General features: G+C 36.7%; 1 protein-coding gene across 1 annotated transcript; it reads right to left on the reverse strand.

Moving 5' to 3' along the window:
* Positions 1–13,032: 13,032 nt before the first annotated feature.
* On the reverse strand, positions 13,033–14,290 carry FANCF (FA complementation group F). Its single transcript, XM_044260927.1, has one exon. It carries the CDS (start codon positions 14,223–14,225, stop codon positions 13,149–13,151), a length of 1,077 nt encoding a protein of 358 aa, XP_044116862.1. The 5' UTR covers positions 14,226–14,290; the 3' UTR covers positions 13,033–13,148.
* Positions 14,291–15,388: the final 1,098 nt, after the last annotated feature.

The following is a 15,388-nucleotide window of genomic DNA, read 5'->3' on the forward strand; positions in this document are numbered from 1 at the left end:
TCCAAACAGTGATAAGTGCTATAACAAACATAAAACAGACTTATGTAATAGAGTCAGTCAAGTGTGCAGAGGGGGGGTGGGAGAGCGAGGGCTACTTCATACAATCAATGGACCCAACCAACAGCCACCCAGGTCATATTCTTCCATCTGAGGACACAAAGCTTCCTTGAAATATTTTGCCAAATATCTTGCCCAAATCATGGTTTTGCCTATGGCATTTCCAAGAATACTAGCCTAGTAAACTTCACTAAGTGAAAAAATTTTTGTTTTCATAACTTGTTCTTAGTGAATCTTGGCCAGCTGCTGCTAGTTACTTTCTGCTTTTGCCAGTGCTCATCCAATCATCTGCTCAGTGACTGGCTATGAATTTTAAAGCAAAAAGCGTTATACTTGTTTCTGTATCTTCTTACCTATGCTCAGACTATACAGAAAACCACAGAAAACCACATCTTTAAGTTTGATTTATCTGGCTACTGTGACTCTTTCAAAGAAAACATTATCCTGATACTTGTAGGGTATCAGATTATGTTTTACATTTAATATGTTTTACATTTAATAATGTAAGATATGTTTCACATTAATATTTAAATTTAAATTTAAATTAATTAAATTTAAATTTAATTAATATTTAAATATTAAATATTTATATTTAATAATGCAAAACATTATTCTGATACTTGGTAAGGAATATTTTATTCAATACTATTGCATTAGGGGAGATATCAGGATCAAAGATGGCCTGATATCTACAGAAGAATAGTAGGGTGAGGGAGCAACAGGTAGAAAATTACTAAGAGGAGACATCAGACACAAGGAGATTCTTGCTAAACTGGCCATACAGGATTCTTGGTAAAGAAAGGCCAAGGACCTAGACATTTAAAGTGGGGGATGAAGAACTTTATCAGATATCAAAGGTGATCAAATACCAAAGGTGAGATTACTTTGCAGGATTATTTGCTAAGACTGCGCTGAGCAGGCCAAAGACAGACCTGGACAGGGGTCAAGTATAAAGATTGGTTGAAAGAGGGTTCAGAGGAGCCTAACTAAAATTTAGTTGAGGAGAGAGTGTTTGCCAACTTGAAGTTACCCATTTTAGTGAATTTCGCTATGACCTAATATCGGTTGGAAATTAAAAACAAAATGAGGGACAGCTGGGTGGCTCAGTGGGTTAAGCATCTGCCTTTGGCTCGGGTCATGATCTCAGAGTCCTCGGATGGAGTCTGCATCAGGCTCCTTGCTTAGCGGGGAACCTGCTTCTGCCTTGCCTGCTACTCCCCCGCTTGTGCTCACTTGCTCACGCGTGCTCTCTCTCTCTCTGGCAGATAAATAAATAAAATCTTTAAAAGAAATGAATCCCATTGAATGATAGCTGGCTATGAACTGAATGAAGAGCACTATTGTCCTTTCTTAACTGTTTCTGAACTTCATTAAAGCTTAGCAACTTCCATCCTTTGGAATAGGCTGAAGAAATCACTATGGGACAAACAAATTAATAACCTGTGTTCAAAATGTTATGAGGGCCCATTCTTTTGAAAGTTATTCTATAACTCTGTTTTTGTTTATTAGTCACCATGCATAATTATACCTTCAAAGAGCCATTGTAAAGCATTTATTGTTTCCTCACACAGAAATTTCATAGAATATTTAAGGCATAATGAACAAATTTCAATGTATTCAGGTAATGTAAAGTAGGATATTTGAGTAATTATTATATTCTCTCTTTTCTTTCTTTCCTCTAATCTTTTTTTTTTTATTTTATTATTTATTTGACAGAGAGAGATCACAAGTAGGCAGAGAGGCAGGCAGAGAGAGAGGAGGAAGCAGGCTCCCTGCTGAGCAGAGAGCCCGATGTGGGACTCGATCCCAGGACCCTGAGATCATGACCTGAGCCGAAGGCAGCGGCTTAACCCATTGAGCCACCCAGGCGCCCTCTTTCCTCTAATCTTAACACTGTGTATCTTTATGTATTTATCCATAATTAGGATATCAGAAAAGGTAAAAATTTACTTAATAAACATTGTTAACCAATGTGTTCTCTTTTAAGACATGCCAAGAGTTTGCAACTTCCAGTTGCAGAAATCAGTCTTTTCTGACTCAAAAGAAAGTTCGAGAGGAACTGGTTTGGTACCTCCATCTCAAAGTTAGAGACAAAGCATTTTCTTTCTTTTTTTTTTTTTTTTTTGAGACAAATCATTTTCAATTAACAGATCTTCTAATTATAAACAAAGTCTGTCACCCCTCTTAACTTTTTAAAAAGAAAAACAACTTCTAGCAAAATAAATAAATTAATAATAAATAAACGAATAAGTAAGTTTGGTTGTTAATTATATATTATGTATAATTGTATATAGCAACATACACATACATTTTGTTTTATCATTTATCCAATTGTCTCTTTTCTCTGACTTCTCTTTGTACCTTCTGTTGTTATGTTATGTATTAGTAATCCAGGGAGAAAACATACCTGATTGCTGCACAATTGCTCTCAAAGAAGACATAAATCAGGTCCATAGAATCTCCAGATCTATATAAAATTCTTCTAATCAATGCCCCACTGATGAGTATAAAATTAATGTGTCTAGTCATCTTGGCAATGGTTACCAAATCAATTAAATGGTAGCTATATTGACATATTTCCTTAATTGTATTTATAAAGATTATTTTTAGAAAAAATATTTGGCACTTTCATTGTCTATGAAAATTTTATATGCCTACTATTTTAATTCAACAAAAGCACAAAAAAAAAAGTAAAAATCTTTCCTATCCTACTACTAACAAATAACAGTCATTAAATTCAGCTAAACTGCCAGATACTTTTTTTTGGATAGATCTATGTCTATATCCATGTTGATACCTGTATACATATCCGTATCTGTACAGATGTATAGATAGGGAGTCAGGTAAGTAGACAGTAAATAAGGAAGCAGATAAATAATAGGCAGTATCTACTATGTATGAATAGGTAGGTATAAGTGAGCAAGTAAATATATTGATTAAGTGATTTTTTTATTGAATTATATTTGACATATAATATAACATACAAAAAAATAACATTACAAAAATGGAATTCAACAGAAAAACTTAATGGACCCTATGCAGAAAGATCCTGATCTTAACATTGCAAATAATATCTTCTACTAGGACACCTAACTTTCAAGGAGCTACATTTTTCTTTCCCTGAGATAAAAAAAAATAAACTTGTCTCATCAAAATATATTCTTGAAAAATGAGATAATACAATCAGCAGACACTACAACCAAAACGACGCAAGTGTTGGAATTATATGACAAGGATTTTAAAGCAACAATTATATAAATGATTCAATAAGCAATTACAAACACTTAAAACAAATGGGGGAAAAGGAGGGGTCTCAGTAAAGAAATAAAAGATATAAAGAAGAGCCATGTGAAAATCTTAGAACTAAAAAATACGACCGAATTAGAAATTCAATGGAAGGACCCAATAACAGTGTTGAAGGAATAGAGGAAAGAATTAGTGAATTCAAAGATAGAATTACAGATATTACCCCCCAAGAAGAAAAGCGAGAAAACAGATTGCAGGAGAAAAATTTATGAGCAGAACTCAGTGACTTGTTAAAGTTTAATGTAATCTTTAACATTATGTCATTGGACTCATGGAAAAGGAGGAGAAAGAGTGTGGGGCTAAAAAACATTTTTAGGAATAATGGCTGAAATTTTTCCAAATTTGGCAAAAGACATAAGTCTATAGATTCAAACATGGTTGGAACTCAAATGTATTAGGCTAAGTGAAATAAGTCAGACCAAGAGAGACAAATATCAAGTGATTTCACTCATATGTGGAATCTAAAAAAACAAAACAAGTAAATGAACAAACAAAAAGCAGAATCAGATTTATAAATACAGAGAACACACATGGTTTCCAGAGGAAGGGGGTTGGGGAATGGGCAAAATGGGTGAAAGGGAGATTGAAAGAGAGAGGCTTCCAGTTATGCAATGTACAAGTCATGAGAATAAAAGGCAAAGTATAGGGAATATAGTTAATGATATTGCAATAGCATTGTATAGTGACAGATTGTAGCTACACTTGTGGCAAGCATAGTATAATGTATAGAGTTGAATTACTATGTTGTACATCTGAAATTGATGTAATATTGTGTGTCCACTATACTAAAAAAATTATGTTTAGAAAAGCTAAGCAAATTGGGATAAAGTCAAAGAAATCCACCAAGATACTTCCATCAACTATAGTCAAAGAAAAAAAAATCTTAAAGCAGAAAGAGAAAAATGACAATTTATAGAGGTAAAACTATTTAAATGACAGATTTATAATCATAAACAACAAATGGAAAAAGGAAGGGTGCATTTTCAAATGCTGAAAGAAAAGCCATGTCAAATTCTATAGCTGGTCCAAATTATCCTTCAGGAATTAAGGGGAAATCAAGACATTCTCAGATGAAGAAGAATGAAGAAAATGTATCACCAATAGATCTACCCTAAAAGAATTCCTAAAAGAAGTTCTTTAATATTCATGCACTTGATTGTTTTGCTGAAGGAAGATGTAATTATTCTTATCCAGATTGTATAAATGAAAAGTTGGAAGCTTAGAGCAATGAAAGAATTTATCCAAAGTTGTCCAGAGATAGTGTTTTATGATAAAAATCAGTCATAAAGCAAAAGCCATTTAATGAGGTTTTTATTTCCCCCTTTTTGTGTCCTTAGTTGTGCTTTAGTTCCCTCACCATAAAAAAATCATTGTTTTCTTTAATCTTTAAAACTCTTAAATGGAATTATAAATGCCTTTTTAATTGTAATATGAATTGTAATATTCCATTCATTGAACCAGACTATAAAAATGGGTATAATACCTTTAACAAATTACAGAGGCCATATTCTTCAAATATCCTGCCTTAGCTAATGTCTATAATGACAAACAGTGAAATCATTTTGAATCTACTGGGGCCAATTTACTGGTGCAGTGCACAACGTCCAGGGCTTCCAGCTATAATTAGAAAATGGCGCCAGCTCTCGATTAGTTTTGGTTACTATAGTAATTCCATATGCAACATATGCCTGCTGACTAGTGAACTAGATCGTGTATCTTTTGTAAATTGCTCTTGTTAGTCACTTGTAATTTATTTTATGTTTCCAACAACAATTTCAAACCAGCAATGTCAGGAACACATGTTTTTGCAATTATTAGAAAAACAGGCCAGACAATGTGCACCTCCAACCTCATCCCCACTCTTGGCTATCAATATCTATGCAAACTATTGATTATTTTTGAAAATCATCGAAGGTTGTGAACATATTTTTTTTAAATGCAAGATAGAAAACATACTGCCTTCTTGGCCCAGAATATTTATTGTAAAACTATGTGATCGCTTTATCTCTAAAGGAAACTATAAAATAATTTATAGTCTTCATTGTTTTTCCTGTTCTTCTTTTTGACAGTCAATATACTAGTAATAGATTATTTGATATTTTATCTTAACATCCATTGCAGATTGAAATTCATTTAACATTTTTAAGGTACCCAGTGTATCTAAGACTAGCAAACACCTTTTACCAAATCTTGTCCATGGCGCATCTATATTCAATGAAGGCCAACAGCGTTCTGTTTTCTCATTCCATTTTGGCATATTGTCAATGCTCATAAATGCATGCATAGTCTCAAACAGAATATCTTACAAAATAAGTATTGATAACATGTCAGATGCTTGGTATAATAATGAATATTTCAACAGCTATCCCATAGAGCTTTGAACAATTATGGAAGGTAAAATATCCAATATTGATTTACACATATATCCATACCTTACATATTGCTTTCCAGATGTACTTTCTTTTAAGAAATAAAAAATTTGGTTCATAACATAAAAATATGTAAGCTAAATAAATTGGTTTGTAATCAGTTTTAGTGCATTAAATCACAGACTGACATGTAAGTAGGTGATCAAATGCTATTTGAACAAATAAATGAGTAAAAATTTGCAATGCAAATATGAAATTGAAGGATATAGTGAGGAGGCTTTGTAGTGATAAACAAATAAATATGCCTCCAGGATAAATCTATTTTAAATATTGATGTTTAAAACCCAAATTTCAGAACAAATTTCAGGTATGCCTCTAACATTGAGATTATAATAGACCTTGTTCAGAACTTGATAATCCTATCTGTAGTACTTGTATAAATGTAAACTACACCTGATTATTCATTTTTTATATCCCTATGCTTACACTTCTGAATTACCTTATATAACATTTTTCTGAGATTAAAGTCCTGATCATTGATGAGATAAAAAGATAAAACCACAATGAGACTTTAAAACACTGTAAGCTCTTTTGAACTCAAATCTTTACCCCAATATTAAGAGTAATGGAGCTTCAAGAACCAGTTGTATACACATTAATTATTGTAATTATTCAAGCTGCTTTCCCTTAGGGTCACCAGATTTCTAAGCCGAAAGGGCATTCTTAGCCCACTATGACAATTAGCACCTGATAAATGATGTTACTGCCACACTTCTAAGATAGTGATTGATCACTTCCAATTAATTCCTAAGAGAAATCAATGCTTCCTTCCTACACCATTTATGTTAACTAATTTATGTTAATATAAATATCCTATATCCACCATTATCTAGGGAAAATGGGTCATTCTATTTATAACTGGCTACTACTTTAGAGCATCAGTGTTCTGTTTCAGAGCTCCAAAAGTGTGTAAAAGTTATAAAAACCAAGTGAAATTGAGCAATTTAACCACAGCAACTAAATCTTGACATCGATGAAGGCTGACCCATATCAAATGCAAGGAAGTAGCTTCAGAAGATTTTTCAGATTGTTGGGTAACAGTTTGAAAATGCTACCATATATTGAGGTCTGCACTCTTTTTGTTTGGATTTGTCCTCCTCATAGCCACTGGGAAAATTATTTATGTTTCTTAAAGATAAGACCCAAAGGATAACACTCTAAAGAAATGTTTACTCCATTCCTATTCCTATTTTATTTTTTACTCCATTACCATGCATTCATAGTTACCAACCACTTAATATGCCATATGTTTAATGCTATGGAGAGGACAAATAACTTGATACAAGAAAATTATCCTTTGAACTTGGCATCAAGTATTGAGGGCAGAAGTTAAGTTGCTATGGGTTAAAGGAAAACCGAAGACTTCTACTTCTGGCAAAGCCATAATTGTATGTTCGGTAAGACTCAACAGCTATAAACATTTAGATTCTCAACGAAACATACTTCCAAAGCTTTCTTGGAATTTTAGGAAATAAAGGAAATTTCCAAGCCACCTCTCTCACCCTACCTGTCCAACCCCCTGCCAAACGCCTATCTCCAAAGGCATAGACATGAGGAGACTGCAAACATGGGGCTTCATCTTTAGCCCACAGCTATTGTTCCTGTTGCTCTCAACCATACGATTCAGAGTAGCTCCCTAGAACCATACTGACATTCCAGTTCATTGGAAGGGAGGAACAGGACATAAGGGCAAATAATTTCATATTCATAGAGGGTGAACCCTAAACTGTGCGTATTAATTCTGCTTACCCACAGCTGGTCAAAACCTAGTGTGAGGGTCATACCTAACTGTAAGAGAAACTGGAAATTTACTCTCTAATTGGGTGGCCATTTCTAGATAAAATGAGGGCTGAGGTCTTACTATATATCAAAAAGATATATGCCAAAACATGACACATGCAGGTAAAGCAGAATCCAGAAGACAATTTAAATGTTACATAATACTACAAAAACAAAAGTTACAAATAAGCTAATTGTTCTTGTTTAAGAAGTAAGGAAGGAACAGAATAAAACAAAGAAAATAGACAAAAATAAGAGCATAAACTTTTGAAAAGGAAAAAATGTATGATAAAGGAATAGCTTTCTGGTAACATTATGTAACATTTAACATTTGAAGAGACTAATCAAAAAAAAAAAAAAAGCAAAAAACGAAGACAGGTTAAATTAAAAAAAAGAATAACAACAACAACAACAACAACAACAAAAACCCAGAACTACAGATACACCAATGATGAAAAAGCTAAGAAAATACCATTGATTAAAAAAAAAATCACTTTGTTCCAATAAATTTGAAAAGTTAGATGAAATGAATTTTTAGATAAATGTAACTTACTGAAACTGACTTAAGAAGGAATTGAAGTGTGAATAGCACTTATAACCACTTACAAATTTAAATTTTAGTTAAGTAATAAAAAAAAAATCAAGCTCAGATTGTATTAGAGAATAATTCTACAAAACTCTCAATCGGTCATTCCAACTTTGTAAAACCCTTCCATTCAACAAGAAAAAAAAAAATAGTCCATAATTCTAACAGTATGGACACCATAATATTAATTTCAAATAAAAGTAAGAATAAAAAATTACCGGCCAGCTTTACTTGTGAACTGAGAATAAAAAATCTAAACAAAATATACATGGAATTGAACAGAATATTAAAAATACATTTGATTGGGACACCTGGGTGGCTCAGTTGGTTGGACGACTGCCTTCGGCTCAGGGCGTGATCCTGGAGTCCCGGGATCGAGTCCCACATCAGGCTCCCAGCTCCATGGGGAGTCTGCTTCGCTCTCTGACCTTCTCCTCGCTCATGCTCTCTCTCACTGTCTCTCTCTCTCTCAAATAAATAAATAAAATCTTTAAAAAAAAAAATACATTTGATTAAGTTGAATATCCCGGAAATACAATGTCAAATTACCATTAGAAAAGTTAAGATAATAAAGGTGGAAATAGACCTCAACATTTTCAACTCATTGAATTTAGGAAAAGCATTTAACTAATATTTATTCAGGACTTAGTACAGATTTTCTTTGTTTGATTTTGAAAGACTAAACATGAAAATGTTTGATAATTTTATAAAATCTAGAAATGGTATGTACATGTTATAGGTATAGAAATAGTGGACATATGACCAAAAGATAGAAAGAAATACATAGACATTAAAATAGTGCCAAGGTGACAGGATAGTCCTTTAATATTGTTATTATGTTACTTATACAACAAAATGTATTTACTACATTAAACTCTCAAGCTCATCTTAACCTCATTTTATTTTTAAACTTATTTTAATGGTCAAATCTAGCAAGTTTCATTCTTAGTTATTCTATTGAATATGCCCATTTATAACTTCTGACAACATTTTCACATACATTTTCATTTTCTTTTAATTATGTTAAGTAGTAGAAAAGGTAGCATTTTTCCATTTAACAGATGTATAAACTCTCATTTAGAGAGTGAAGTAACTTGGTAAATGTTACAGCAGGTGGTAATAAGCCAAACTTAAAGAATATTGAAAAAATACAGGGAACAAAAAGGGTTTTAAATTTTATATATATATGTGTGTGTGTATATATATATATATATATATATATATATATATATATATATTCCAACATGAATCCATTCTCAACCATCCAGGTCTAGGAAATACTGTTTTTAGAAGGAACAAACTATCAAGTGCCAAAGGCATCTCAGTCAGCAAGAGGGAGTTAGGGTTTAAAATGAGCAGCGAATTGCTTCGGAGACAAGGAGCAGCAGAGGCTGATGAAGCCAAGGCTGGTAGAGAGGAAGAGGACAACATCCATGAAGACGATCTGCCTTGGGATGAGGATGGAGTGGAGTGGGAGGAAGATGTGGTTGATGCTACTGCTCTGGAAGTATTTTTGCAGTCCCATCATCTGTAAGAATTCCTTCCCATTTTCATGAGAGAGTAGATTGATCTAGAAGCTCTGTTGCTTTGCTCTGATGAGGACATTCAGAGTATACAAATGCAGTTTGGTCCCAGGAAGAAAGTTCTTAATGCCATAAACAGAGGGAAGCAGGTGCTACAACAGCCTGGGCAACTGGTCGACACCAGCCTCTGATGGAATGTTGGGTCCACAGGATGAGCCTGCGGCAATGGGGTGATGCTGTGGCCCACTAGAAACACTCAGGCAACACCCCCTCTGCCCAATACCAGACCAATGGGATTGGTTGCTAGGGTTTCAGAGATACCCTCCTAAAAAAAGAAGCCCAAATTGTACTCTGAGAAATGCTCTATACCTGTGTATTCTGACCACCAGTGAGCAACTCAGGGAGACCTGGGAATAAGAAAAGGGTGTTTCTCTTCAATTGTCTTCTTGATATTTTTGTGTATAGAAAGTGTTAAATGGATGACAGAGAAGAGAGAAACTTTCTTTACTTTTCCAACTCTGGACTTAAAAAGTATAATCTCTCATCACGCAAGTGTGGTGCATACTTTCTAATCCTCATAGCCTGGGACTTCCAACGCCAGTTCTGTCCTTAGCTCTATGACTTTGTCTGTTGGTGGAGACTTGACTTCCTCCACTGGCGTGAGGCTTCACGCCCAACTTGAATGTGTCTAACCCATCAACAGATGTTTGCATGTTTACAAGTAATGGACATGGGTCTGTAATACTCCTTCCTGGAAAAGAGACAGAGTGGCACGTAGGGAGAGTGAAAAATGAAATAGAATACCGGGTACCTTTTATAAAATATGACTTGTATCTTCCCTAAATTCATATATTGAAACCTTAAGCCCCAACACAGCTGTATTTGGGAGGGGAAAAAATATATATATATGTATGTGTGTGTGTGTATATATGTATGTATATATATGTATATATATGTTCCCCATCTGCCAAACCCTGTGTTAGTTTGGAATTTACGATGATGCTACAGACCTTTTAACTAAATATTGGTTTTCAAATAACTAATTACCTAAAATCACCTAGATTTGTGAAGCAATTTAAGTTAGAAAAGATCCAGATCTAGATTGGCTTACCACATAAGAGCCATACAATGTTGGGCAAATTGCTACCCTGAGACTAATTCTTGAGTCTCAATTAATAAGTTGGAAGCTCATAGCACTTTGCCCTTACAGAGGTTCTACTAGATGATTTAATTGTAAAACTTTGTAAACTATATGACACCATACATGTGCCTTACTTGTTCACCAAAAACCAAATCTTAGGTATTTTCCATTAGAATCAGAACATTATAAGTAGCCAGAACATACACAACATTTAGATTTGAAATGTTCTAATATACTCAATAGATATACAACTAGCCCAAAAGAAGTGCTAAAGAGAGCATTGAGGTGTGTGTCCTCAAATAACAACAGCAATAAAAGACATAAAGTCTTTTATTTGCTAACTCATGAGAAGCTTGAAGTTTTTTACTCAATTTCCCATTTCTCCCTCACTTTTTTTTATAGATTTCTAGAGAAGTAAGATTGCTATGATCAGTAGCATATTTTATATTTAATTCTGTTTAAAATAAGATGAAGAATACAGAATAAGGTTCTAGTCCTGGTTTCATTTATTCAAACATATGGAGTACCTACCACATGCCAGGCACTGTGCTAGGCTCTGGGGGAAAACCAAACCAAATCAAACCAGAGAGGGCTCCTGCTCTCATGTTGCTTATTTTCCGTGTACCCTTGGGTATTTTACCTGATCTCTTTTAGCCTATGCTGATTTATAAGAATACAGTTGTGGTATGAAGATTAAACAAGAGTATCTATGTAATGAACATAGCACAGAGCCTAAAATAAGATATGGTTAAGCATAAAAATGGATTTAAAAATTTTCTTTAGTCTATATCAATTTTTATCATTTTAAGTAAGAGTGAGAGATATAGCTACAGAAACATGGAAATAAGTTTACAAACTGCCAATCTCCAAAGCTAAAGTTTAGAGTTATGGGATTTAGGGTTATGGGTCAATATTAGGACTTTCCCCTATAGAACTTCAGTAGGTTGTTTCCTGAAGCAGTTCATGTAACTGACAGAAAGAACTGCCTTTCTTCCTGCATTAATGGCAGGCAATCTAAAAAAGACAGGTCTACATGGATTAGAGGTAGAAAAAGGAATCAGACCACAGGAAAAAAGAACTTGCTACTGTTAACCCAGGATTATCTATGAAAAAAAAAAAGTGTACATGCTAATAGAACAGTAGCTTACTCCAAGTTCTACTATAGAGTTAAAAATTCTGCATTATTCAACTCATTCTAACTCCATTTCTGAAGTTAGAAATTAACTTTCTGAATATCCCTATGTTTTCCAAAAAATCTTGCTACCAACCTACTTGGGTAGGTACAAAAATATCTTAATGAATGCAAAGTTATATCCCCCTAATAAAACACTCTTAAATTTGGTGATTGGGAATCACTCTGCCAGTTGTGGAGCATCTGGGTAAACTCACAAAATTAGGTTCCTGCACACAGGAGACAAATATTCTTAACAGTCCTCATTGGGCAGCCACTAAGGAAAAAATGAGGAAACTTAACTATTAAAGCACTTTGTTTAACATATGAGGCAACTGTAGCACCAAGATTGTGGTTTATTGATCTAGTCAATGGCTGAAACAGTAAAACCTGGGTCTTCTAATTCACATTTGGTTTCTTTTACCATCAGATGCTAAATCCAAGTGTATGTATTTGTATTTACTACACTTTGGGCAATTTTTTTCTCGTCCTTAAGTCACTGCTTTAAAGTACTGTTTGGTTAAAAAAAAAAAAAAAAGTTTGGTCTCTGAATTTGAGAGTAGTGATTTGCAGAAATAAAAACAAACTTGTTGAACAACAGAATTTTAATACAGATTGAGGCTGGTGAATTGATTAGGATATTGGGTTAAAAAGGCCAAAGTCCAGGGTGTAAACTATAAATAGGCCAGTTAGCTTTTCAAATCAACATGTTTTTTGACAACACAGGTTGTTGGTTAAAGAAAACTCTTCACCACTCAGGGATGGGTGGGGGGAAACCTAAGCCATACTGATAGGAAAAAAAGGTGTTTTGTCACTTTGAATAGTACACATCTTTCCAGCATTCTTAGAAAGGGGCCTTCTAATAAGCGAACTATTGTTAATCTCATGGCTTTAAGCAGGATACTTCCAACATCCCTCCTCTACCCACAAAAGCCATGGCAGTACAAACCAGTTCCTTTACAAATTATAATTGTAAGTTATAATTCCTCCTAGTATAAATTAGCACCCAAAATAATATTTTGGACACAAGACGGTAGAGATTTGGTGCAAGCACTGGAATTTTAATTCTGTAAACCATACATATAAATAATAACACAACACTGCCCATAGTGAACTGGGGCCTGGGCTGAGACCGAAAACTCCCCCAAAAGCAAGATCATGACCCACTCCCAAGAGCTAGCAACAGGTCTGTCCAGATGCTGACACCCGGAACTTGGAAATCTCCATCCTGCGCCTTACAGGCCTCCAGGGCAGTTAGAACTTCGTCTTTCAGAGGTGGAGGGGCCCGGCAGAGGCTTTGAAACCGGCCGTACAGCTCCTCCCAGGACACGTGTTGGGGCTCAGCTCCCACCCAAGTGCCCTTCGGGAGGTCGTAGTGCAGACGCCGACCCCAGTCTGTGAGCAGACCCAGATAGGCCCGGCAGAGCGCGGGGTGGCGGCCTGCCACCGAAGTTAGAAGCCCGACCGGGAGGCTGCGGCAAAAGGCGGCCAGGACATCCGACTTCTCCAAAAGCCAACGGACCAGCTCCTGGGCCCCGTCTCCGGGCGTTTGGGGGGTGCCCGGCTCCAACTCTTCTCCCTGGGGCCGGGGAGACGACGGGGGAAGCAACAGCGCGGCCGCTAGGACCTTCAGAAAGTTGTTCTGAGGCAAGCGGTCCCACAGAGTGCTGAGAAACCTGCTGGGGCCCTCGGCTTCGGCCTTCGGCACCTCCCGCAGACGCCCCAGCAGCAGCTCCGCCTGGGTCTTCAGCACCGGGTCCTCGAGCGCCGACTTCTCCCCGGGGCCGCTGAAACGCAGCAACTGGACTGCTGAGCGGCAGCGGGCGAGGCGAGCCAGGCTGCCTTGGAGCGCCTCCTCGTCGGGATCGGGGACGCCCGGGCCCGGAAAGAGCTGCCGCAGCAGGTAGTGATAGGCGGCATCCCCGAGGGCCCGGTTCTCCAGCAGGCGCAGAGACAGCAGGAGGTCACCGCGCCCCAGGGCCTGGAAGTTCGTCAGCCCGGGGACTGGAGCGGACCCAGACGCGCCCTCCTGTCCCCACTGGTTTTGCAGCCGCCGCTCCAGAGCCCTGCGAATGCGAACATGGCGGCCAAAGCGCCTATGGACGTGGCGCAGGTAGCGAGCCCACTGCAAGGCCCTGCGCACGGTTGCGGGGTCCCAGGTGCTGACGTGGGTCGTGCGGGAGACGGCCAGAAGCTCGGAGAAGCGCTGAAGGTGCTCCACGAGCGATTCCATGGGGGCGTGCTTACTTCCGTGTTCACCTTGGAGACGCCGACTCTCTGCGTGCCGATTGGAGCGTCCGTGTAAGGATACGCCTCTCTACAAGGCTAGTGGATAAACTCCCTATCAATCTGACGGCGGCTTTAATCCGGGTATTTTTGACCCCGGGAAATTTAAACCGAAGAAAAAGCCCATCGGTTTTACTTTCCCCCGCCAATGTTAAGGAGGCCCTTAGGGCTGGAGGAGAATAAATGTGGGGCGTCCTAGGGAAAGTTCTCAGAGCCAGGTGTAAGATGCTGTTAGGCACGAAAACTCTCCATGCTTCCTTTCACTTTGGAAATACTCCCTCGTGGAAATTTCCTGAGCTTTGCCTGAGATAGTCTGTGCTGAAGTTTATCATAATTGGGCGATGCCAGACATGGTGTTAAATATTAAATGAAGGCTTTAGTTAACTCAGTTTAATAGAAAATGCACTGGCCTCTAATTAATTAATGTCGGGCACTCTTAAATCCGGGCCTTCATGTTGTTCTTTCATTATTAGAACTGAAGCCCAGATTAATTGGAGCAAACAAAAACTTCAGTATTAATACTTCATTAAAATTGTTAAAGGAACTTAAATTTTCATTTAAAAATTGCACTATTTTGTGTTTTCATTTTTTTCCATGGAAAAAGAGCTCAGCTGAATTTTATTTCACACAAACAACTAATTGAGCAAAAATGACAGTTAAGAGCCTATACCAAAACCAAATATTTGACTATGATTGTGGGAAGAGGGAGAGGAGAGAAAGAAGGATCTATTTCTGGAATGTCATCTGGATTATTCACTCATTTATGCATTCAACAAATATTTATTTGCCAACTACTAGAGGTTACATTGTTAAATACCCACAATTTTTAAAAATTTTATTTTTTTAAATTTCTTTTCAGTGTTCTAGAATTTATTGTTTATGCACCACACCCAGTGCTCCATGTAATAGGTGCCCTCCACAATACCCACCATCAGGCTCACCCAACCTCCCACCCCACCCCTCCAAAACCCTCAGTTAGTTCATCAGCGTCCACAGTCTCGCATAATACCCACAGTTTTTAACTTAACTGATACTGATGACACAGCTCATTTGAGGTGATTTTCTTTACAGTTCTAAAGACACTAGCCAAAACGAATTCTAATTCTAAGT

The sequence above is a fragment of the Neovison vison genome, chromosome 7 (assembly GCF_020171115.1).
Source record: "Neovison vison isolate M4711 chromosome 7, ASM_NN_V1, whole genome shotgun sequence".
NCBI classification, from domain to species: Eukaryota; Metazoa; Chordata; class Mammalia; order Carnivora; family Mustelidae; genus Neogale; species Neogale vison.